Source organism: Entelurus aequoreus, linkage group LG07, assembly GCF_033978785.1.
Source record: "Entelurus aequoreus isolate RoL-2023_Sb linkage group LG07, RoL_Eaeq_v1.1, whole genome shotgun sequence".
Lineage (NCBI taxonomy): Eukaryota > Metazoa > Chordata > Actinopteri > Syngnathiformes > Syngnathidae > Entelurus > Entelurus aequoreus.
Genome location: NC_084737.1, coordinates 65,622,457 through 65,648,466, shown reverse-complemented (window position 1 = coordinate 65,648,466; position 26,010 = coordinate 65,622,457). Strand labels below are relative to the sequence as shown.

Below are 26,010 nucleotides of genomic sequence, written 5' to 3'. Positions count from 1 at the left end.
TGAGATACAGGTGTTAAGAGTTAAGAGCTAAATCACAGAACCAAATAAGCTCGTAAATTCTCTTTTTGTTCCTTCTTTCTTTTATTTTCCTTCATTATACCATAAACGTAATTCCATATTCCATAATGTACAGTATGTACATCTTCCGAGTATTTATACATATCAGTATGAGACAGGAAGCGTAAAAGTACAGTATACTGTTTTGCAAAACCATATTTTTTTTCAGGAGGCAGTGACCCTACTGCATATATTTTAGGCCTGGTGGGACTATCAATATTTAATGTTTGTCTTATCAGAAAATGTCCTCACATCCCATTTGGGACCAAAACGTCATATGATGTATGGCTCTCATGGCTTCATTCAATAACAGTGAGAGTAAAGGCACCTAATAGCTATCCTATTCATTTCTATAACATGACCACACATACTGAAATATTTGAGTTTATTAAACATAAATAATATGACATGGAGTGTTTTCATTATTTTACAAATGCCACCACATTCTTTAAAGGTTACTGTGGTGTGCAGTGCATATGGTATTTCCATCATTTTCACAAGTCCGTCTTAATGTCCACTTTCTGTCCTCGTCAGCACAATCGAGCGTCACCTGTCAGTGGTTGTGGCGTCCTCTTTCTGGCCTGAGCTGTGTCGTCCCGGCAACAGCCCGTGAGAGGCATCCAGTGCCTGCTGGCTCTCTCCTTTGCCCTGACAGCAGCCGCAACAGAGTGTGGCGAGGAGGCGCGTCCGGACTGGAGCGGTGAACAACACAAACATGATGCAGTTGGCTGCTCCCTGTGATGTGTTGCCAATACCCTGCCAACAAACAACGTAACTTCATTTGCAATTAAAACATCCTAGCTTGAGTGTGCATCCTTAGTTATTTTTGTCCTCATTCCTTTTTGAGTGCTATTTTTGTTATTATTATTATTATTATTACTAAGCCGATCATGACGCAGTTTGAGAATTACTGGTCCAGCCCCCCTACAACCCCGAAAAGGACAAGCGCTAGAAAATGGATGGATGGTCTAAATAATATACGTATTAAAGTGTACTGACGGACGTATTTGATTCGAGACACAGCATTAATGGTAAAAAATTAGATGGCAGAGGCTCATTTATTTGAGCAGTGATAATTAGGGACATCCTGATGTCTGGTCCCAATACGATTTTTAGGCCTCAGGTCCGATCCAATTTTGAGTCCCGATCCGATACATTGACATTATATTATATACAGTATTTTTCGGACTATAAGTCGCAGTTTTTTTCATAGTTTGGCCGGGGGTGCGACTTATACTCAGGAGCGACTTATGTGTGAAATGATTAACACATTACCGTAAAATATCAAAAAATATTATTCAGCTCATTCACATAAGAGACTAGACGTAAAAGATTTCATCGGATTTAGTGATTAGGAGCGACAGATTGTTTGGTAAACGTATAGCATGTTCTATATGTTATAGTTATTTGAATGACTCTTACCATAATATGTTACGTTAACATACCAGGCACGTTCTCAGTTGGTTATTTATGCGTCATATAACGTACACTTATTCAGCCTGTTGTTCACTATTCTTTATTTATTTTAAATTGCCTTTCAAATGTCTATTCTTGGTGTAGGGTTTTATCAAATAAATTTCCCCCAAAAATGTGACTTATACTCCAGTGCGACTTATATATGTTTTTTTCCTTCTTTATTATGCATTTTCAGCCGGTGCGACTTATACTCCGGAGCGACTTATACTACGAAAAATACGGTAACTGAAAATGCTTTTTCATTAAGTACAAATGTAAACACAATAACACATTTTTAAAAAGCTTAAGTTAATGTTCTTGGAATTTGCTAGTATTGTTGAAAATCAGATAATGTATTACATGTGTGGTGTTGACATTTCATACCATTTTTTTTTTAAAACAAAAACGGCTAGTGCACAATAACTAAAAAAAAAAAAAACTACTACTGGCTTCGATTTACATTTAGAGTTTTCCTGTATCCGGAGACTAACTGCCTAAGTTTTCAAACAATAACAAAACCAACAAAAAAAAAGATGTATAAATGAGAGCAAGAACAATTTATATACTGATCCTATACTAGGTATTAATGGAATCGACATCTGGATCGATCACCCTTACTTTACATTGAAGCTTTAGCGGTTAGCTTCTTGTGTTGTCCTGCTCGGTGTGCAGCACGCTTAGCCATTCCTTTTCCTCTAGTCCACCAGTGATAATGTTACGTGGAAGAAATTTGGTCATAGAGATGTGGATTAGAATCCAAGAATAGGCTTTGTCATTTTTGTAAACGAGTCTGTCGTAAAAACAAAAATAGCCAACTCGGATTAGGAGTGGTAAACTGTGGTTAGGAGAGGACCCACTTATCATTTTCAATGTGTTTTTGTAGAATTAGTGACAGAATTTCACTCACATGTAGAGTCACCAGCACAGGGTTCTGTCCGGCCGGCGATCCAACCAGCAGCAGAATGAAGCGTATTGTGCTCCAAATCCGCAACACAATGAAGATAATAGGGATGAGTGTTAGCTTCGCGTCTGCCATGGAGGAGTAGGAGTGCGATGGCGTCCTGTTGGCCAAGAGTGGACGGTACTCAGAAAGGGCAGCATGCTGAGAAAAGAGAGCACAATATACAATAAATAAATGAAGGACTTTTACACTTGGGTTTCCGCTTTTGTCCTCACCGCTGTGTGGATGTGCCTCTTGATGAGGATGTAGAGGACCGGGAGGGTGAGGTAAGCCAGGAATTCCCAGATCTTCCCAGTCAGGAGCATCCACAGGACTCGGTCGGGACTGTGGATCCTGATCCAGCACCAGCCCACGGACACCTCCGAAGCATTGTAGCCAATCTTGTTGAGGCACACGGCTGCAACAGTGATGGCCAGGGGAACCCCCCAGCTAAACAATACAGGGTCGATTTAGACCGGGGGTGTACAAAGTGGGGCCCGCAGATCATTTCCAACATCCCGCGGCTCATTTTAAAAATAATATTACCAAACCAAAAAAAATATTAAAATTGAAAAAAAACAGCAAACATATAATGGAAGAAGAAAATGTTGCAGTATTGACACTAATAACACAAAGCTGCCATGTCAGTATTTAATTTTATTTTTTTACATTAAAACTGTCATTGCCCAAAAAATTAAAACATATGATCGACAAATAGAACTGAAGTTAGATTTAAAGTAATAAAATAATAATTATTGATAGATGACTTATTTTGAACACTTTTATGAGTCGTGGGGCCTTTTGAGAACTTCAGTCTGATTTTTTTTTTTAAATGTCAGTGTTCAAAAAATTATATGAATCAAAAGCAATGTTGTTATGAATTGTTTACCTATTTAAGGCTCCAAATACTTCACATCATATATTGCATTTTTAAAAATGTTTTGGGTGAAATACTGCATATTTTGTATTTTTGCAATAAAAAAACAATTTACTTGGGGGGAAAAAAGGGCAAAAAAAACAACTTTATGGTAAGAGATGTATTTGAAGTTGATCAATAGATATTTAAGTGTTGAAAATTATCCATCCCCATCCATTTTCTATCGCTTGTCCCTTTTTTTGGGGTCGCGGGGGGTGCTGGAGCCTATCTCAGCTGCAGTGTTGAAAATTATAATAAATATTAATATACAACCCTTTTTGGTCCCGGGACCTTTAACGATCACCAAAATTGAAGGGAGCCCTAATGGTTTTGAAAATTACAAATATCAAAATGGCCCCCACATGCCTTCATTTTTATTTTTTTTATTTTTTTTGTCCTGTCCAGCTTCTCAGGCAAATCATATAGTTGATGTAGATGCCCATTTCGGCTGTTCAGATTTACTTTACAAAAGAGAAGTGTAGGATACTTCTCTTGTTGCCTTATTTGTATTGGACTTTATTAAATGTATTTATCATTTGGTGCAGCCGGGCCGGAGCAGGAGGGGAAAAAAAAGGAAGTTGCCTTCATTTTTCAGTTAGCGGCCCTCAGTGAAAAAAGTTTGGACACACCTGTATTAGACTACGACATCATCACTTTTTCTAATATCTTGTTCCACTTTTAAATGCCGAGTGGCTTCAATACCCGTCCACATGTGACGCCATGTGACAGACCGAGGCTGCGTTGTTGTCGTCAAACTTCATACAAAAGGTTTCAAGCTGCCAAAGCCAAAAATATGTATTTTCATGTCAGAATGACAAATTGTTTCCAATAGCATCTTGCCGGCGAGCCAGCCTGTCTGTGCTCCGTGTACAAGCGGATAAACAGCTCTGTTGTAACACCCCAAATACAACGTGTCAGTATTCACAAAAGCCAAACTTATACTGCAGATGCTGCGGTGAAGAGCACGCGGGGCCGAACACATCGTAAACATAGTAGATTCAATGTTCGTCTCGACAACAACATGAAGATCCTTCTTGTTTATAAGTATATCATCTTTGTGCAAACTGCAATGAACACATGACATGAAGTACGCTTTGTGAATAGCATACAGCAGTAGGGCAATGATTCCCAGCCACAGTGCCGTGGACATTAGTGTGCCATGATGAAATTATCTCTGAAAAATATTATTTATTTCAGAAAAATAATGTATCTTTGTTCATCAATCTATGCAAGTAAAATTTGGTGGCGCAAGATTTTTCCAACACAGTATTACCTCAATTTATAAGCTTAAATGGTTTTGTGATGGAACTCTTGACTCATAATACTTAATTGACCCAACAGTTACATTTTAAAATGCAACATGCTCTTTAAAAAGAAAAACAAACATTTAATTAATATTGTACGAAAACAATACAATAGAATGTACTACGAACAACTACAGTAGTTTTATGAAGTACTATAATAATAATGTACAGCATTTACCTTGGAAAATGGACTTCTATAGTATCTCCTTCCAGCTTATTTTCTGTCAAATACACCATCAGCAGCTTTTTCATGTTTTCTTGGATAAATGTCCACCCTTTAGATATAATTTCAACATTCTTGGCTTGCTTCAATATGGTGCAAACTAGCAGCGATAGGCTCGAATTGCTTCACCAAGTTGGCGACACGCTCAAACATGTTTTTGATGATTTACTTCATTAATTTAATAAATATCATCCACTTCTTCTTCGCAGTACTGTCCTTCACACTCACTTTCTTCCTTCCCATGGATGAAAAAACTAAATTATGTTAATCTTCAGCTAAGACCAGATGTTTTGGGCGGATGTTACAGGGTTCACTGTCACATTTTCTACACCAACTAATGGCGGGGATGCTTGTAACTCAAATTTTTGCTTGCAACTCAAAGCATAACAATTAGCCGAGAGACAACTCTTATCTGAAAACACTTTTACTGTAAGTTGAGGTATCACTGTGTGTCTTTGCTCAATAAAGCTGTTGTGGTTAATTCAATAAAAGTACAATAGAGGTGCCAACTAAATACTATGTAATGTTGAATATTTGTATTATATTGTTATTAATGTTTACATTTGTGATGTCGTTCTACTCTTGTTAGTTGTTTACATGCATTTGGACATTGCCAACTACTGGACTGGTATGCACATTTCAATTTGCAAATTTCATGAACAGGTGTGCAGCCTAACATGGGTATTTTTCTCACTCGTTTTTCTTATTTTGTAACTCAAAAACTATCGGTGCATATTATTTTCACCCAACATAATTACTTAATGCACAATATATATAATACTGTACTGTAATGCAGGGCGTCCAAACTTTTTCCATCAAGGGCCGCATGCTGGGAAATTAGGGAAAACGCAAGGGCCGCTTTGATACATTTTGTACATTTAAGATGCTAAAACCAATGCAATGAACATCAGAATATAATAATATTTTGAGCTTTGTTCTTTTATTTTTGTTTAGCTTGAACATGGGAACAGAATCACACAATACATCACATGTTCAGTTTCACATTTCAGCATGTCAAGAAAGGAGAAGGGGGAGGCTGATCTTTTTTAATCCTACACCTTCTCCACTTCACAGCTATTACTAACACTTTCGTTCACTTCCCAGATAAATATATACATAATATATCACATACATATATACATACGTAAATAAATAATAATATGCAACTTCACGTGAATAAAAAGTACAATCATAATAATGATACTAATTAGGGTTGTCAAAAGATTAACTATTTTGTCTGTAATTAACTCATAATTAATCTCCATTTTACTCAGATACAGGTAAATATAGTTTTTTTTTTTTTTTTTTTAAATCTTCAATAAGTGCACACTTGACGGTGTTTAATACTATCAACATGGGACTGCTTTTTTAAACAGCTCAACACGATGAACACAAACCGTCTTTTACAAACACAAATACTCTTTCATTACCACTTCTGATACAGGCTCACTTTGAGTTAGCTTAGTGGGTTAGCTTCACGATTGACGTCACTTTTGGAAATTTGAAAAGTTAATATCTCAAAAATGAAAGCATAACAATTAATAACTTTTACTGCACAAATCAGCACAAATGAATGATAGTTTTCGCCCTAAAAAAAAAAACGGCACTGCTTGTTCTGGTCCGATAATATCCATCCATCAATCCATCCATCCATCCATCCATCCATTTTCTACCGATTGTACCTTTCGGGGTCGCGGGGGGCGCTGGAGCCTATCTCAGCTGCATTCGGGCGGAAGGCGGGGTACACCCTGGACAAGTCTCCACGTCATCACAGGGCCAACACATATAGACAGACAACATTCACACCCTAGGCACTATTTAGTATCGCCAATCAACCTATCCCTAGGTGCATTTGATTGATTGATTGATTGAAACTTGTATTAGTAGATTGCACAGTACAGTACATATTCCGTACAATTGACCACTAAATGGTAACACCCGAATAAGTTTTTCAACTTGTTTAAGTTGGGGTCCATGTAAATCAATTAATGGTAGTAAATCAATTCATGGCATGTCTTTGTTAAAGTTAAAGTTAAAGTTAAAGTTAAAGTACCAATGATAGTCACACAAACACACCCACACTAAGTGTGGTAAAATTTGTCCTCTGCATTTGACCCCTCCCCTTGTTCACCCCCTGGGAGGTGAGGGGAGCAGTGAGCAGCAGCGTTGGCCACGCCCGGGAATCATTTTTGGTGATTTAACCGCCAATTCCAACCTTTGATGCTGAGTGCCAAGCAGGGAGGTAATGGGTTTCATTTTTATAGTCTTTGGTATGACTCGGTCGGGGATTGAACTCACAACCTGCCGATCTCAGGGCGGACACTCTAACCACAAGGCCATTGAGTAGGTGGGTGGAGGTGGGAGGAAGCCGCAGTACCCGGAGGGAACCCACGCAGTCACGGGGAGAACATGCAAACTCCACACAGAACGATCCAGAGCCCAGGATTGGGGACGGCGTGGCCCGGTTGGGAGAGTGGCCGTGCCAGCAACCTGAGGGTTCCTGGTACGATCCCCACCTTCTACCAACCTCGTCACGTCCGTTGTGTCCTTGAGCAAGACACTTCACCCTTGCTCCACATGCAAGGAATCACTCACAGTACATGTCATTGGATTGGATTTTGCATCTTTTGACTGGCACTGCAATACTTAAACAATATGCTTATCAGTATGACATGTTTGTTTAAAATGTGTTTTACTGGGTGATAGTTCGCCACTGTGTAGAACATAAAGCTGTTTTTTCTTATATCATGTGCCGTTGAGAATGGGTATATTTAACCCAATAAATTGTTAAACATGATAAGTGGACATTTGTTTAAAGTCTATTTGGGGTCTATTGGGGCGGCGTGGCTCAGATGGTAGAGCATCCGGCCAGAAACATCCGCCATCAGTGTGTGAATGTGTGTGTGAATGGGTGAATGTGTAAATAGTGCTTTGAGTACCTTGAAGGTAGAAAAGCGCTATATTACTCATTTACCATTTATCGAACCCAGGACCTTCGTATTGTGAGGCACACGCACTAACCCCCTAAATTGAGAGCGCTCCACCCAAACAAGGCCACCAGCCTTGATAATATCCCCTCCAGACTCCTCAGGGACTCTGCCACCACCATTGCCCCGATCATCACGCACATAATAAACCTCTCAATAACACAAGGCTAGGTACCAAAAGATTTCAAAATAGCAAGAGTAACTTCCCTCTTTAAAAAAGGAAGCAAATTAGAACCTAGCAACTACCGACCTGTTTTTATTCTCAGTTCCATTTCGAAAGTAATGGAAAAAATTGTTTATGAACAGGTCGATAGTTACCTTGCCACTAATAAACTCATGTACAAATTCCAGTCCGGCTTCAGAACGAACCACTCCACTGACACATGCCTTCTCTATCTGACCGACCACATCAAACATGAGGTGGACGCGGGCAAATACTGCGGCATGGTCATGCTGGACCTTCAGAAGGCCTTTGACACCGTTAACCACATTGTACTGTTAGATAAGCTCAGAGCAATCGGATTTGATAAAACCTCATCGAGCTGGATGATATCTTACTTGGAGGGGAGGAAACAGGTGGTACAGGGGAACGGCACCGTGTCCCCCCTAGGGTTGGGTATCGAGTATCGAGTATCGATTGGAACCGGGACTAACTTTCCGATTCTCCCGGAATCGTTCAAAAGTTTAAATTTCGATTCCTAGTTTCGATACCCAGTCCGCCGAACGGAAGAAGAAGCCGCTGAACACCAACGAAGAAGCGCCCACCGCCGGAAGTGTTAGCATAGCCGAGCGAGTCAGTCAAGCTCAAGCATGGATAGCGGGCGTCAGCGGTCGAAAGTGTGGCTTTACTTTACAAAAAAAAATGAAATAACCGCGAAATAACAGAGCTCAATGTCCATCAAGAAACGAGTGGAGAGAGAGCTGCAGATGTACCAGGACGTTCCACCGATACTTATGTCTGACGACCCTGCTGCATGGTGGTGGAACCAACAAAAGACTTATCCTTTGCTGTCAGATCTCGCTTTCTCCTATTTATGCGTTCAAGCTTCTTCCACACCCAGCGAAAGTGTATTTTCCACAGCAGGAGACACTATCTGTCCAGAACGCTCACGCATCCTGCCTGAGAAGGCGGATATGGTCATTTTCCTAAACAAGAACTGTCTCTGATTTTATACTGTACCTGCTGCTAATCTGGACTGGTTTTTGCAAGTTGTTTCTTATTGTTTATTTGCTTTTCTGCACGAGGCTAGCCCATCAGTGGGAGCACGGTAACATTTTTAAGTACCTGCAGCATCATACACTTGTGTGTGTAAATGTGTTTTCATGAGGTTTCCTGCAGCATCATACACTTATGTGTAAAGGTGTTTTCATGAGGTTTCCTGCAGCATCATACACTTATGTGTAAAGGTGTTTTCATGAGGTTTCCTGCAGCATCATACACTTATGTATAAATGTGTTTTCATGAGGTTTTCAAAAATAAAGCTCTCTTGGGGAAAGTGTACCCCTGGGAAAATGTATTCATAATTTATAATACCGGTATTTATATTCAAGTTCATAGATTTGATATTTATATTCTAGTTGAAAACAGCCCTGTGAGGAATTTATAGTAAAGTTCATAAAAAGTTAATAGAATTAAAATTGATGGAGAATGTCAGACTATTTCATTCAGAAAGACTGTAGGTTAGCTAGCTCATTTAAAATATCCTAAACTTTTTTTGACCCTGCCTCTTAAAAGAATCGGAATCGAGAATCGTCAGGAATAGGAATCGAAACAAAGAATCGGAATCGGAATCGTTCGAATTCAAATGATACCCAACCCTAGTCCCCCCCCCCCCTCTCAGTAAGCTGTGGAGTCCCCCAAGGCAGTATATTAGGGCCTTTACTGTTATTAATATACATAAACGACATGTCATCAGCATGCGACTGTTTTTGTTTGCGGATGACTCGGCCCTGCTGGTATTCGGCAAGGAAAAGTCACGTGGAGAAAATCCTCAGTGCTGAACTCTGTAGAATTTGCACCTGGCTCGCTGACAACAAGCTATCCATACACATGGGTAAAACGGAATCCATCCTATTTGGGTCCCACATCAACCTTAAGAAAGTCAATGACTTCACTATAAAAGTGGGTGACATTGTTATCACCAGGAAAGATGGGGTCACCTACCTAGGTTCCATTCTAGAGGCTAATCTTTCCTGTGATAAAATGGCAACCAAGGTATTCAAAAAGGTCAACCAACGAACGAGATTTCTCTATAGAATCTCCTCTCTAGTCAACAAAAGTACCTTGAAGATTCTAGCGGGAACTCTCATTCAACCCTTTTTTGATTACGCATGCACCTCCTGGTACCCTAGCACCTCCAAAACCCTCAAATCTAGACTCCAAACATCCCAGAACAAGATAGTCAGATTACCTCTAGACCTCCACCCCAGATCACACCTCACTCCTACCCACTTCTTCAAAGTGGGCTGGCTCAGGGTGGAGGACAGAGTAAAACAACTTGCACTGAACCTAGTCTATAAAATCCGCTACACCTCCCTGATACCGAAGTACATGTCAAACTACTTCCTTAACGTAAATGACCGCCATAACCACAACACCAGGGGGATCTCCACTAACCACGTTAAACCCAGATTCCGATCTAACAAAGGTCTTAACTCATTCTCTTTCTATGCCACATCAATGTGGAATGCACTCCCAACAGGTGTAAAAGAAAGGGCATCTCTATCCTCCTTCAAAACCGCACTAAAAGAACACCTCCAGGCAACTTCAACCCTAAACTAACACCCTCCCTTCCACATCATACAATATGATAATATAATAAGCAAATGTAGACTCTTTTTCTTATACTTTCTGATCTCTCTCTCTCTCTGTCCACTATCTGCTGTACATATCCTACCAAGTCAGTCCTACACTGTTCCAATGTCCATTTCTCTGATGATGCAATTGTTGATGACTGAAGTGTAATGTAAATAATTCATTATATATACTCTGATGATTATATTGTGTGATGACTGTATTATGAAAATAGTATATATCTGTATCATGAATCAATTTAAGTGGACCCCGACTTAAACAAGTTGAAAAACGTATTCAAGTGTTACCATTTAGTGGTCAATTGTACGGAATATGTACTTCACTGTGCAACCTACTAATAAAAGTTTCAATCAATCAATCAATTCCACCGTGCTGCCTGGTCCGATAACATGTCATTTCCTATCTGGCAACACATTTTTTTAAAGAGACAGTAGCACTATTTTCACTTACCTGATCAGGTGGAAGAGCAGTACCATGTTGTCGGCAGCCCTTTGATTGGACTTCACGATGAACACGTACAAGTAAACAGCAATGGCCACTGTCCAGAAAAAGGAGCTAGTATTGGCGAAGGTGGATATCGCTCCTTGGGCAACACAGTCCGGCGAGTCGGAGCCGAACACTCTCCACACTCCGTAGGCGTACGAGACCGCAGAGAGCCAGTCGGCCACTGAGAGGAAAAGCAGCAGTTTTCTCGGAGTGCTCCTTAAATCTGGCAAACTAATATAAGTGAAGATGATGAGCGACGAGCCCAGAAAGGACAGCGCGCACGACGACAACACCACCACCTGCTCGGATAAGTACACCACTGTCTCGTTGTGTTCTGCCATCTTTTTTGTCCCGCCTAACTACACTCCACGCATGTTCGCTAAAAATAATAAATAGCTAAACTTTCATGGCGGTTTTCACAACTAGGTGAAATGTGTCGGCGTTACTACAAGAAAGTGAAGTAAATGTCTGTGTGTGTTTTTAAAGGCACCTTCCGGCTCACTGCTTCCTCCTCCTCTTCCTCCTGGAGCTGAGGTCACAGTCAGCTGGTAAGTGGGGACATATAAGGCTATTTTGGGAGGCAGGATTTAACATGGTAACTAATAATCCCAAAACGTGTTTACTCTCCAGCTCCAGGCCATGTAAGAACAGCAGTCTTATTTAACTAGTTAAATTCTAGGTGAGTTTTCCTTAAAAAAAAAACTCAAAACAAACGCTGAAATGGTACATCATTTGGCCTATGCCAAACCGCCCTGAAATATTCTTCAAACTTTAAAGACTTCTCAAGCCTACTATTGGAGGGAATTATTCTGAAACATTGGTAATAATTCCATAAGGTGGTGTCTTATGGAAGTAACAGATTTTCCCTAAAGTACAGATACACAAATATGAATAAAAATAATATGTTTGTATTAGGGCGGGGGTGCCCAAACTACAGCCCGCAGGCCGAATGCGGCCCACCAGCGTCCAAAATCCGGTCCGCGGGAAGTCCATCCATCCATTTCTACCGCTTATCCCTTTCGAGGTCGCGGGGGGTGCTGGAGCCTATCTCAGCTACAATCGAGAGGAAGGCGGGGTACACCCCGGACAAGTCGCCACCTCATCGCAGGGCCAACACAGATAGACAGACAACATTCACACTCACATTCACACACTAGGGCCAATTTAGTGTTGCCAATCAATAGAGATGTCCGATAATATTGGTCGATAAATGCTTTAAAATGTAATATCGGAAATTATCGGTATCGTTTTTTTTATTATCGGTATCGGTTATTTTTTATTTTATTTTATTTTTTTATTAAATCAACATAAAAAACACAAGATACACTTACAATTAGTGCACCAACCCAAAAAACCTCCCTCCCCCATTCACACAAAAGGGTTGTTTCTTTCTGTTATTAATATTCTGGTTCCTACATTATATATCAATATAGATCAGGGGTCACCAACGCGGTGCCCGCGGGCACCAGGTCGCCCGCGGGCTCATCTGGTCCGTAAGGACCAGATGAGTCGCCCGCGGGCCTGTTGTAAAAAAAATTAAAAAAAATTTAAAAAAAAAAAATAAATAAATAAATAAATCTACATAGAAAAAACACGAGATACACTTTCAATCAGTGCATCAACCCAAACAACCTCCCCCATGCACACTCATCCACACCCACTCACACAAAAGGGGTTATTTCTTTCTGCTACCAATATTCTGGTTCCCACAACATAGACAACACATCTGCAAGGGACACAGTCCCTGAAGCCCACATGATTGTATAGGCTGCTGGTCCACTAACATTTTCATTAATTACTATTTTTTATGTAATTATTTTTATATTGTTTTACTTTCTTTTCTATCCAAGAAAATGTATTTTATTTATTTATCTTATTTTATTTAATTTTTTAAAAAAGGGCCTTATCTTCAACAGACCAGGTTGTCAATGAAATTAGATTTGTTTAAAGGGTTTTTTAAACCAGGCCCAGTCCAGATAATGTCCAAGTCGGACTCAGCAACACACACCTTCATTCATGTACACAGATACAAATTAGGGAACACAACAGATTGCATATAATTTATAAACAAAATTACATTTTCAAAATAAGCATTTATGTACAGTCCAGATTATGTCCAGGTCACTCAAATTAGGGAACACAACAACAGATATAATATAATCTATAAACATAATTATACTTTCAAAATAAGCCTTTGAGGACTTCTCATCTTTTTTTAAATATTTTTTGGCATCATTATCGTTTTCAACCATGTAACTTTCTAAAGTTAGAAAATACTGAATAAATGTTTTAAAGAAAGTAATACTAAGTGAATATCTGTTTTTGGCCTTAAAAATAAACATTTTACCGAGTACTATAATTAAATTGACTAAATCATGGTTGTCAATGAACTCTCCTAAAATAACAGAAACCACATTAAGCTTCATAAACAAACCAATCCTTAATCACATTTTTTCAACTTCCACCCAAAACAAAGACACAATATGACAATACCAAAACAAATGCAGGGTGGATTCAGGCTCCTGACAACAAAATCGGCAATCATCTGACTCTGTCATATTCCATAATTTTAACATTTTCCCTGTGGGTAAGAAGTTATAAATAATTTTAATTTGAAAATAACGATTTTGCACATCGATAGTGGTTTTATAGATTAGTTTGAATATGGCATCCCATGGCAACGGGCAGTCAAAAAAGTCCTCCCATTTTCCATTTGTGTTGTATGAGGCAGCCTTCAAAGATTTCTTTATTAAATAAAAATTATATATTTTTCTATTTATTTTACTTCCTTTTTGCCAACTAGAATTTCTTATTAGAGGTTTACAAACTAATAATTTAGTAGTTCCATATTTAATTATTTGTTTCCATCTTTTCCCAATTACTCCAGTTAGTTGATAAAATGAAAACCTTGAGCAAGCATCACCATACATAGCTCTAAATTCATCATACATCATAATTTTACCATTCTCATTGATAATATCATTGACAAAAATGATTCCTCTTTCAAACATATTTTTCCAAAAGAAAGGCTTTCCATCTATTACAATATTAGAGTTCATCCATATTAACTGCTGCAAAATATCGTCTCTTTTTTCTGGCACATAAAATTGAAAACACCACTATGAGTGGATTGTTTCCTTTATGAACCCCGCCATGTTTCCCAGCAGACTCTCTGGGAGGGGATCACTTGTAAAAAAGGATACAATTTCTTTTGATACAGTACATGTTTTTTGTCCAACAGGACATTTGTGTACCACTCAATGTTTAAATACATCTTTGGAACAATTGATGCTTTTAAAGACAGACACATAGCTTCAAGGTTGAGAAGTTACGGCCCCCATATTCATACTCTTTGTACAAAACCTTTCTTTTAATCTTTTCTGGTTTGCCGTTCCAGACAAAATCGAAGACCCTCCGCTCATAAATCTTAAAAAAGTTTTGTGATGGAGCTGGTAATGACAAAAACAAATAAATGAATTGAGGAATAATTAACGAGTTGGCAATAGACATTTTACCATACAAGGTTAGGGATTTCCCTTTCCATAATTGCATAATTTTGTCCAGCTTTCTTAGTCAATTATCATAATTTACTGAGCCTAGATCTTCCAGATTTTCTGGGACAACAACACCAAGTATGTTAACTGGTCCATCTGTCCACAAAACAGGCACTTTGCATTCCATTCGAAAGGACGTTCCCTTTAGATTTCCGATCCTTAACATTTTACATTCATCATAATTAAGCTTAAGGCCAGATTGCTGTGAAAATATGTCCAAAAGATTAAGAAGGTTCCGCAAACAATGAGGAAACATCTTATCTTTGTGAATCAGCCTTTTCTGACATGATCTTCATCAAGAACAAACACAGAACACGCCTCACTGATGCACATCTGCAAGACTCACTCAGAGTTGCAGTGTCAAGTTACACACCAGAGTACAACTCACTAGTTAACAGCATGCAATGCCAGGCTTCCCACTAACTGACAAAGAAACAGATAACAGATTTGGTGTCCAGTTCAAAGTGTGACATGATTTAAAAATTTGAGAGTTTACTTTTGTCTTTTACATGAGTTATTATTTGTACAAACATGGTGCAAAGTAATTCATGATTTGTTAAAAAAATGTTAGTGGCTAGCTAGTTAAAATGGGATATTGTGATTTCACAAGACTGTCTTAGAAGTGATCATTTGAAAATGTTCAATTTGAAAAATGTGCACTTAGAGAAAATATAAAAATAAAGTGTTGCATATTGATATTTATCTGTTTCTACATATATTTATTGTGAGAAATCATTAAGATGATCAGTGTTTCCACAAAGATAAATATCATGAATTATTAATAATAACAGAGTTAAAGGTAAATTGAGCAAATTGGCTACTTCTGGCAATTTATTTAAGTGTGTATCTAACTGGTAGCCCTTCGCAGTAATCAGTACCCAAGAAGTAGCCCTTGGTTTCAAAAAGGTTGGTGACCCCTGATATAGATCAATACAGTCTGCAAGGGATACAGTCCGTAAGCACACATGATTGTACGTGCTGCTGGTCCACTAATAGTACTAACCTTTAACAGTTAATTTTACTCCTTTTCATTAATTACTAGTTTCTATGTAACTGTTTTTATATTGATTTACTTTATTTTTTATTCAAGAAAATGTTTTTAATTTATTTATCTTATTTTATTTTATTAATTTAAAAAAAAAGAACCTTATCTTCACCATACCTGGTTGTCCAAATTAGGCATAATAATGTGTTAATTCCACGACTGTATATATCGGTATCGGTTGAAATCGGTATCGGTAATTAAGAGTTGGACAATATCGGAATATCGGATATTGGCAAAAAAGCCATTATCGGACATTCCTACCGGTGCATGTCTTTGCGGGTGGGAGGAAGCCGGAGTGCCTGGAGGGAACCCACGCAGTCACTGGGAGAACATACAAACTCCACACAGAAAGATCCCGAGCGCAGGATCGAACCCAGGACCTTCGTATTGTGAGGCAGACACACTAACCCCTCTTTCACCGTGCTGCCTTCCGCGGGAAGTCTCAAGTTTTAATTTTTCTATGTTAGCTACATTTCTTTGTTTATAATGTCTATTTTCTGTTGGATCTACTCTCTATTTTATGATGCCCTTTTTTGGCTGCATCTGTTACATATACTGTAATACTGTACATCAAGGGTGTCCAACTCATTTGAGCTCAGGGGCCGCATGGAGGGAAATCTGTGCACACGCGGGCCGGACTATTAAAATCACATCATTAAAACAAAAAAATAATGACAACTTCAGATTTTTTTTTTGTCTTACTTTGGCCAAAAATACAACAAACACATTCTGAAAATATGACAATAAAAGTATAGAAAAAAAATACCCGTCGGCGGTAAAGATTAGATCAGGGGTCCCCAAAATCCGGCCAGCAGGAAGTCTCAACTTTTTTTTTTATTTGTCGGATGGCTTCTATTTTAGCTACCTCTTTTTGTTCATAATGTCTATATTAAAATCATGGCATTGAAATTAAAAAATAAAGACAACTTCAGATTGTTTTCTTTATCTTGCTTTGGCCAAAAATAGAACAAACACATTCGGAAAATATGACAATAAAAGTATAAAAAAAATACCCGGCAGCGGTAAAGTTTGGATCTGGGGTCCCCCTGAACGCGGCCCCCGGCGTCCAAAATCCGGCTCATGGGAAGTCTCAAGTTTTTTAAAAATTTGTCGGACCGCTTCTATATTAGCTACCTCTTTTTGTTCATAATGTCTATTTTCTGCTGGATGTACTCTCTATTTTATGATGCCCTTTTTATTGGCTGCAGCTGTTATATATACTGTAATATTGTACATCAGGTGCATCCAACTCATTTGAGCTCAGGGGCCGCATGGAGGGAAATCTGTGCACACGCGGGCCGGAGTATAAAAATCATGGCATTGAAATAAAAAAATAAAGACAACTTCAAATTGTTTTCTTTGTCTTACTTTGGCCAAAAATAGAACAAACACATTCGGAAAATATGACAATAAAAGTATAAAAAAAATACCCGGCAGCGGTAAAGTTTGGATCTGGGGTCCCCCTGAACGCGGCCCCCGGCGTCCAAAATCCGGCTCACGGGAAGTCTCAAGTTTTTTTTAAATTTGTCGGACCGCTTCTATATTAGCTACCTCTTTTTGTTCATAATGTCTATTTTCTGCTGGATGTACTCTCTATTTTATGATGCCCTTTTTATTGGCTGCAGCTGTTATATATACTGTAATATTGTACATCAGGTGCATCCAACTCATTTGAGCTCAGGGGCCGCATGGAGGGAAATCTGTGCACACGCGGGCCGGAGTATAAAAATCATGGCATTGAAATTAAAAAATAAAGACAACTTCAAATTGTTTTCTTTGTCTTACTTTGGCCAAAAATAGAACAAACACATTCTGAAAATATGACAATAAAAGTATAAAAAAAATACCCGGCAGCGGTAAAGTTTGGATCAGGGGTCCCCAAAAGGGCTGAACGCGGCCTCCAGCGTCCAAAATCCGGCTCACGGGAAGTCTTAAGTTTTTTTTTTATTTGTCGGACTGCTTCTATTTTAGCTACCTCTTTTTGTTTCCAACTCATATGAGCTCAGGGGCCGCATGGAGGGAAATCTGTGCACACGCGGGCCAGACTATTAAAATCATGGCATTGAAACTATTACAATAAAAGTATAGAAAAGTTTAGATCAGGGGTCCCCAAAATCCGGCCCGCGGGAAGTCTCAAGTTTTTTTTTTTTTGTCCGACCGCTTCTACTCGGCAGCGGTAAAGTTTGGATCAGGGGTCCCCAAACGGGCTGAACACAGCCCCCAGCGTCCAAAATCCGGCTCACGGGAAGTCTTAAGTTTTTTTTTTATTTGTCGGACCGCTTTTATTTTAGCAACCTCTCTTTGTTTATAATGTATATTTTCTGCTGGATCTACTCTCTATTTTATGATGCCCTTTTTTTGGCTGCAGCTGTTACATATACTGTAATACTGTACATCAGGGGTGTCCAACTCAACTCAAAAAAATACCTGGCAGCGGTAAAGTTTAGATCAGCGATCCGAATCAGGACCGTGGGAAGTCTCAAGTTTTTAAAAAAAGTTGTCCTTTCTAATCTATTTTCTACCGCTTGTTACTCTCGGGGTCTCCTAACCGCTCAGGCAAATCATATTGTCTAAAAATGCATTTTCCCATCAATAACGTGACATCATCCCGCTCACGTCGCAGTGTCGGGGGAGTGTGCGGCAAGTGCGCACTCTTTTAGTCAATTAGTGCGTGAGATATACAGGTATATATATATATATATATATATATATATATATATATATATATATATATATATATATATATATATATATATATATATATATATATGTATATACACTACCGTTCAAAAGTTTGGGGTCACCCAAACAATTTTGTGGAATAGCCTTCATTTCTAAGAACAAGAATAGACTGTCGAGTTTCAGATGAAAGTTCTCTTTTTCTGGCCATTTTGAGCGTTTAATTTACCCCACAAATGTGATGCTCCAGAAACTCAATCTGCTCAAAGGAAGGTCAGTTTTGTAGCTTCTGTAACGAGCTAAACTGTTTTCAGATGTGTGAACATGATTGCACAAGGGTTTTCTAATCATCAATTAGCCTTCTGAGCCAATGAGCAAACACATTGTACCATTAGAACACTGGAGTGATAGTTGTTGGAAGTGGGCCTCTATACACCTATGTAGATATTGCACCAAAAACCAGACATTTGCAGCTAGAATAGTCATTTACCACATTAGCAATGTATAGAGTGTATTTCTTTAAAGTTAATACAAGTTTAAAGTTATCTTCATTGAAAAGTACAGTGCTTTTCCTTCAAAAATAAGGACATTTCAATGTGACCCCAAACTTTTGAACGGTAGTGTATATAAGTTACTAAACATTATATTCACCATTTTCATTGTTTTTCACTTTAAAATGATCTTTTAGCTTGATCTTTTCACACAAACAATCAAGTTAACCGTATGTATTTGATTGTAGACTACAATCAAATACATACGGTCAACCTGATACTGTACACTACAATTTGTAGTGTACAGTATCAACAATGAATGGATAATGTAGATCGAGACCCGACTCGAGTATATATATATATATATATATATATATATATATATATATATATATATATATATATATATATATATATATATATATATATATATATATATATATATATATATATATATATATATATATATATATATATATATATATATATATATACACAAACAGCCCGGGCCCCGGTCAAATTTTTTTAACCCAATGCGGCCCCCAAGTCAATATAGTGGGGACCCCTGTATTAGGGCTTTCAAATGATACATTTTTATAATCAGATAAATCATGTTTTGGAATCTGGACTAATCATTATTAATCACTTGCATAATTAAAATTTGCCTAAAGAAGAACTACAATTTTTTGGGAATTTTGTTCATCATTCACAAGCACGCACAAGTTTTTTTTTAATGCATTCTAACTAAAAACGTCTGCCTACAATAGAGCCTATGGAAGGCACTCTATTCTGCCTATAAAGCCCTTAAAAAACATCCAAACACTTCCATCAATGTTTTATATACACACTATAAGTATATATGTAATGTACAGGCATGTGAAATGTCAGAACAAACGCGGCAGTCGGGCCAAAAAATATCACTTCCGCGTTTTTTACTGAAATATCAATAACAATACAATCTAAACAAAATTTGTTGAACATTTGCGTCAGCCGCAGGTACTCACCGTTCTTCTTGCCTAAACGCTTCACTGAGTTACAGGACGAGGAGATGATCGAGGGGCACTGAAACAAGCTCGCTAGTTAGCACGATCTAGCTAGCTTACTTGTTGTGGCCTCTGTTTGCTCCACAACGTTGACGGCTGTCTACTTTGCTGCTAATCATATATGGATGACTACAATCCAAACACTGTTAGTTCCAAACCAGTTGTATTTATAGAGCAGAGGTGCCCATTACGTCGATTGCGAGCTACCGGTCGATCGTGGAGGGTGTGTCAGTCGGTCGCCAGTCAGGCATGAAAAAAATAGACCTTAAAATAACCGATCATCAATCTTCACTATGACGTCACTTTCGTCATTTGATTGACATTCGCGGCACCCGAGGGTCTTGTGAAATGACGCTGGCTGCTGCGAGCTAAGTATTTAGAAAAAAAGACAGTCAGGAAGGCGAGAAACACTTTTTATTTCAACAGACTCGGGCATCCTGCCTGCGCTAACAAAATAAGAGTCTCAGAAAGCTAGCGTGCACAAGCTAGCAAGCTACGGAGTTTGCCGCCAATGTATTTCTTGTAAAGTGTATAAAAACGAGTATGGAAGCTGGACAAATAAGATGCCAAAAACCAACCACTTTCATGTGGTAATGGACAGAAAGGAAGACTTTTTTTGTCCTCCATTTGAAAATGTGGACGTTATCAGTGCTACTGTCTGCTTCCAATCAATCCAAGTCATCAGAATCAGGTAATACACCAACTTATATTCTTGTCTTCATTAAAGTAAGGAATGTATATGCGTTAAACATGCTTGTATTATCATTAAACACCTTTAACTTGTTAACAAAAACGTCTCTTTCATAAATAAATACATATAAATTATATATATGAATGAGCTAGATCCCCTCGACTTGGTCAATTGAAAAGTAGCTCGCCCTGCGGAAAAAGTGTGGGCACCCCTGTTCTAGAGTATTTATTAATAGCCAGCGAGAAGGTATAGTTTTACATTGAAAACAGAGGTCACAACACCAGAAGGATATTGCCCGAGGGGGCGGGGCTACTGGATAAAGTTGCCAAATGGGAAATATTTTTTAAGTTTTTTGGATGCATGCTATAATATTTTACATTACGTTTTCAATAACAATAATGTTTAGTACATTATCTATTAAAAAATAAACATTACATGGGACATGTATGTGTCAAAAAGATAGCCAAAAGAGGTTGGTAGATGAGAATAAATCTAAAGTTAAAATATAGTGTAGAAATGCACACAATTGCAGAAAATGTAGTCTTAATTTTCAAAATGTTCTTTAAGAGTTTGCGTGGCAGCACCTAATGCTGAAATAAATGTTCATCTTTTTTTCTCAATTTTCCTTTTTTTCCCTTAAAGGGTGCTCACATCCCTGAATGTAGTAACAGGTACATTCATAATAACATGTCATATTTACGTATTTTGGTCATTTTAAGCGTACAGCAGTGTCTTAATTAAAAAAAAAAGCACCACAACGTTTGTTTTTTCCTTCAACAAAATCACTGATTTCTACTCATATAGACAGACACCTGCTCAGTGTGTCCGCCCTGAGATCGGTAGTTCGTGAGTTCAAACCCCGGCCGAGTCATACCAAAGACTATTAAAATGGGACCCATTACCTCCCTGCTTGGCACTCCGCATCAAGGGTTGGATTTGGGGTTTAAATCACCAAAATGATTCCCAGCCACTGCTCACTGCTCCCCTCACCTCCCAGGGGGTGAGGGTGATGGGTCAAATGCAGAGGATAATCTCACCACACCTACTGTGTGTGACAATCGTTGGTACTTTAACTTTAACGTTTAACATCATGAGAGGCAACAAACATAATTAAACATCATTTACTGTACAATGTCTTCTCTCACTGGAATGTCGACTATTAGGATGTTCATAAATTCCTGTTTAAATGAAGAATGACTCATAATCCCAGAGGAGAAAAAAAGGGGGGTGGAACGAAACGCCTATCATGTCCTTTTTTTTTCTCCTGGTCTAAATTGGCTGTCAGAATGTACTAACTTCTCAGTTTATGTCCATATAACTTTACTATCCAAATGAGAGGCATGTTTTATAATCTAGAATAAACTTTCACAAGCTTCGAGGCGAAAAAGCAGCTCACCAGCTCTTAATGGCAATACAGCAGCAGATGGAAGTTGCCTCTGTGATGAATTCGCCGCTAAATGTAGGTCCTTAACGTTAGCTCTTATAATAACAAGATCACTAATACTTGGTTAATTTTCAGGTCACAAAATGTAAATGGAGTATAGTTGGTGCTTTTTGGATGGTTACTTATTGGGTTTTATGGTCGGAATAGACACAATGACGTCATAGCTCCCATAGGCTCCATTATGAGCTGACTTTTATTTACGTTTATTTTCAAGTTGGAATGCATTAAAAAACACATGCGTTAACTCGTAACTTGTATATATGTATGATACAATGTGATATGATAGTGGTTCTCAAACTTGTTTCACCAATTATCACCTCAGAAAACACTTGGCTCTCCAAGTACCACCATAATGACCAACTTTAAAATACAGTAGCGTAGTAGGCCTAAATAGTCATAAAAAGGCATAGGTTTTATTTACCAAGTATATTTAATATTTTGGCCACTGTATTATTAAACACAGTTTGAACAGTAACCCTGTGTTTAAATATTTACTTAAGTGATTCTTTGGCATATTTATATATAGTTATTGTTTGTGACAAACTATAAATTCATCTCCGACAGGCTCTAAAAAAACTTATAAAGAACAGAACAATAAGAAATGATCAATGAATATATAACATAAGACATTGACACAAAATGTTGGAACTATAAAAGATGCATATTTATATTATGTATTATATATGTATGAACAACCATGTTAAATAAGGGTTTACGAGTGGTTGAAAGGTTCCTCCTGTGCCTGTGCGGTTTTCTTCTTCCACTCTGCCTTCCTCCCATCTCATCATTTTTCTCACATGTTGTGGTCATAAACAGGCTCTAAGGACACATATTACTGGTATAACATTTTTGAAATTTGCCAAAGTGGGAACCTTTTAATGTTTTTAATGTGAGATGACTTTTAAAAATGTGTCTTTGTTAACTATCAATGTACTAAACAAGTAATACGTCAGGCAATCAAATATCTTTTTAAATAGCACATTAATCTTTTAAAGTAGCGTGGAAGCTGCAAATTAAACCAGTGCAAATGTTGCGCAATTTGAAAAAAAAGGGAAATTAAGGATTAACTCCACTGGTGTGTTTTGGCCTTTTTATTGACTTGTAGTGTCTTTTTGTGACGCCAACACAAAAACTACCAATGAAGGCATAGAAGAAAGATGATGCTTATAATACAACTGGTAATTGACGTAGGAAAACTCTGCACACCTCTCTGTTCTGGCTGCTTAGTACAACATGACTAGAGCAGCTGTATGTCATCATCAATAATTAGAGGATATTGAATGTACAATACAAGTCAGTTTTGTAGAGTGCTACTGAATCATTACCAATTATGTCAGGCTCCACGATATGTACTGTGTCATTTGTCCACACAAAAACAACTTTATTTGGAAAACCATGTTATCCAACACTTCTCCGCTGACCTTTTGTCTGCAGTTTGACAAATTACTATCTACTGTTATAGTTTTGGAACTTCTGTAGTGATGCGGCCCACAAAAAATGCCAAGCTCCTCTGCAGCAATGCAGTGGCTCCTTGCAGAGGCAAACATCTGCATTGTCGTATAACAGTCGCCCACAGCAGACCTCCAGTCACATTTACCAAACAGATTTTTTTCCCCCCACTTGGTTTCCATCATTTGTTGTGTTGCTCTTCGGATTTGCGTCCTAAAGTGTTTTGTAAAAAACAGACTCACTTGTTCACATAATCATATTTTTAAAAAAAATCACTGGGCTTTTATACAGAGCAAAATGTATTATACAACAGAGTAAAAAAAACAGCTTAAGTGAAAAGTTTCCATTATTTTTTCATTTTTCCATCCATCCATTTTCTACCGCTTATTCCCTTCGGGGCCGCGGGGGCGCTGGAGCCTATCTCAGCTACAATCGGGCGGAAGGCGGGGTACACCCTGGACAAGTCGCCATCTCATCACAGCATTTTTACATCCATCCTTCCATTTTTTACCGCTTATCCTTTTCGGTATCGCAGGGGCGCTGAAGCCTATCCAGTTGCACTCCGGCAGAAGGCAGGTTACACCCTAGACAAGTCGCCACCTCATCGCAGGGCCAACAAAGACAGACAACCAGTCACACTCGCATTCTCACACTAGTGCCAATTTAGTATTACCAATTACAAAAAATATGAAACCACTCACCATATACACTGTGTTTTTATGCCCCATAAAATAATATGCTGCATCTTAATTAACATGCATTTTTTTATTTGACAAAATTTAAACCTGTCTTATGATCTAGAAAGAAAACAACCACAATACTTCTGCTGTGTGCTTGAAGTTTGTTTTGGTCACCAGATGGCAGCAGAGAATTGCAAAAGACTGCAAAATTGTACAAGAGGGATGCTTCAATCCAGCAAAAAGGCCATGCTGATGTTGAAGTCTGCTCTCTGGTGTACATCTGGACTCTGTCATCATGTAAAATCTTACACTGTAGTAGAATTCCTCATTCTGTGTGAGTCCATTTTTCCTGTGGTCATCCGCGGGGCCTCTTATTGCAAAGAATTTCTGCGGCAGTATACTTGCTGATTGCTTCGTTCTCACTCCTCACAACAACCAGCTAAGACACTGCCACAGAAACACCCACAGCAGCCGCGTACCTCTGCCACATGGTCCTCAGTGCCGCTGCCACCTAATTCTTGAGTCCTCGGTAGCCATTGTTTGCAAGCTCTGGAAAATAAACACACAATATGTGGATGATATCGCCTGTTTTCAAAGAAATAAATTAATAATGAAAAAAAACCCTCCATCCTCACTTGCCCACCGCTGCTTATATAACTGATGAGTGTGCACTTTGCTTCTCAAAGTGACCGAAAGCTTATTCCCAAATAGATTCTTGATTCCCCCTTCACACTCCCTCCATCTTTCCTGGTGTGCGGCATCACTTTAAGTTTGCACAACTTGAGCAAACACACACACACACCCCTGATCCAAGAATAGACTTTGTGTCATGACTCATGATATTGCAACAAAAAGCATTCGTTTGATTTACCTCACATGGATTTGTAGCTATCTGTTAGGAGTGCCATGTTAAGCAAAATGCAATCAGTTCAAGTCTCTTCGTGATCGCTTGTGTTCGCAAGCTGCAGTGCTATTTTCGTCCGGCCTGGACCATTCCATACTGTTCTGTCCCTGCGGACTCTGCTTGCTGACAAGACAACATGGACATTAGAGAGCGATCTCTGCGGTCGCCTGCATACGGGTGACAGGAGGAAGGAATGTAATGCTGCTAGAACACACACTATGCTATCATATGATGCTATTCTAGTTGTGTAACTGAAGACTGGTGCGTTAAGTCAAAAATAATTATGAAAGTGATGTAACTGAATTTGTGTCCACTCCTCATTTCACTGACGCCGACCTGCTTTCATTTGTCAAAAGCAGCAGCCCCCGTCTCCTTGTGGCGAGCCAAACACAGCCCACATTTAAGTATTGCTCTTGCTTGCTTAGCAAGCAGCGGGCTGTTTCCCGCGTGTCACACCTCAACAATCTAACCTGAGATCCGATCTGGAGCCTTAGGCTACTACATGACTGACAAGATTGCTGACTTTCTGTTTACTTTCTAATGGCCTAGTTAAAAAAAAAGTACAAGTTGTTGACAACTATTGTGCAGTGTAGCCTGTATTGTCACCACAAGGCCATATTTATTATTTTACAAATGTCTGACTAATTTTATGTATTGGCAAGAACAATTTAGGCATTTTCAATGTTAAGATTCAAGATAAAAGAAACATTGACCTAAATACTTTGTCCCCTATAGAAAAAAGGCTGGGTCGTCTACAGATTTATACATGAGTTAGAGCTTTTTTCCTCTGTCGCATGCACACAGTGACCTGGAGAGTTAGAGATAGATAGATAGATAGTACTTTATT

The 26,010-nt window shown here is 38.6% G+C and overlaps 2 protein-coding genes across 3 annotated transcripts in view; one reads left to right on the top strand and one right to left on the bottom strand.

The window, feature by feature from the left end:
* Window positions 1–425: 425 nt before the first annotated feature.
* Window positions 426–11,732, bottom strand: gpr157 (G protein-coupled receptor 157). Of its 2 annotated transcripts, XM_062054260.1 has the most exons (5): window positions 11,148–11,732; window positions 6,578–6,643; window positions 2,689–2,902; window positions 2,420–2,614; window positions 426–813 (listed from the first exon to the last, which is right to left on the bottom strand). In XM_062054260.1, the coding sequence occupies exons 1-5, from the start codon at window positions 11,522–11,524 to the stop codon at window positions 604–606; spliced, it is 1,062 nt and encodes a 353-aa protein (XP_061910244.1). In that variant the 5' UTR covers window positions 11,525–11,732; the 3' UTR covers window positions 426–603. The 2 variants fall into 2 exon arrangements, with proteins under 2 accessions (XP_061910244.1, XP_061910245.1); XM_062054261.1 differs by lacking the exon at window positions 6,578–6,643.
* Window positions 11,149–26,010, top strand: part of spsb1 (splA/ryanodine receptor domain and SOCS box containing 1) — a 74,665-nt gene continuing 59,803 nt past the window's right edge. The window contains exon 1 of the mRNA XM_062054264.1: window positions 11,149–11,731. The gene's annotated coding sequence lies outside the window, so the exon portion shown is untranslated. The remainder of the gene's footprint in view (window positions 11,732–26,010) is intronic.

Excerpts from the sequence above, each read along its gene's own strand:
- gpr157 (XM_062054260.1), bottom strand. The coding sequence starts at position 11,524 with ATGGCAGAACACAACGAGACAGTGGTGTACTTATCCGAGCAGGTGGTG. Across the intron at positions 2,903-6,577 it reads GCCCCCCGCGACCCCGAAAG|CTGGGGGGTTCCCCTGGCCA; the intron begins GTACAATCGGTA and ends TGTATTGTTTAG. Across the intron at positions 814-2,419 it reads CTGTGCTGGTGACTCTACAT|GGTATTGGCAACACATCACA; the intron begins GTGAGTGAAATT and ends GTTTGTTGGCAG.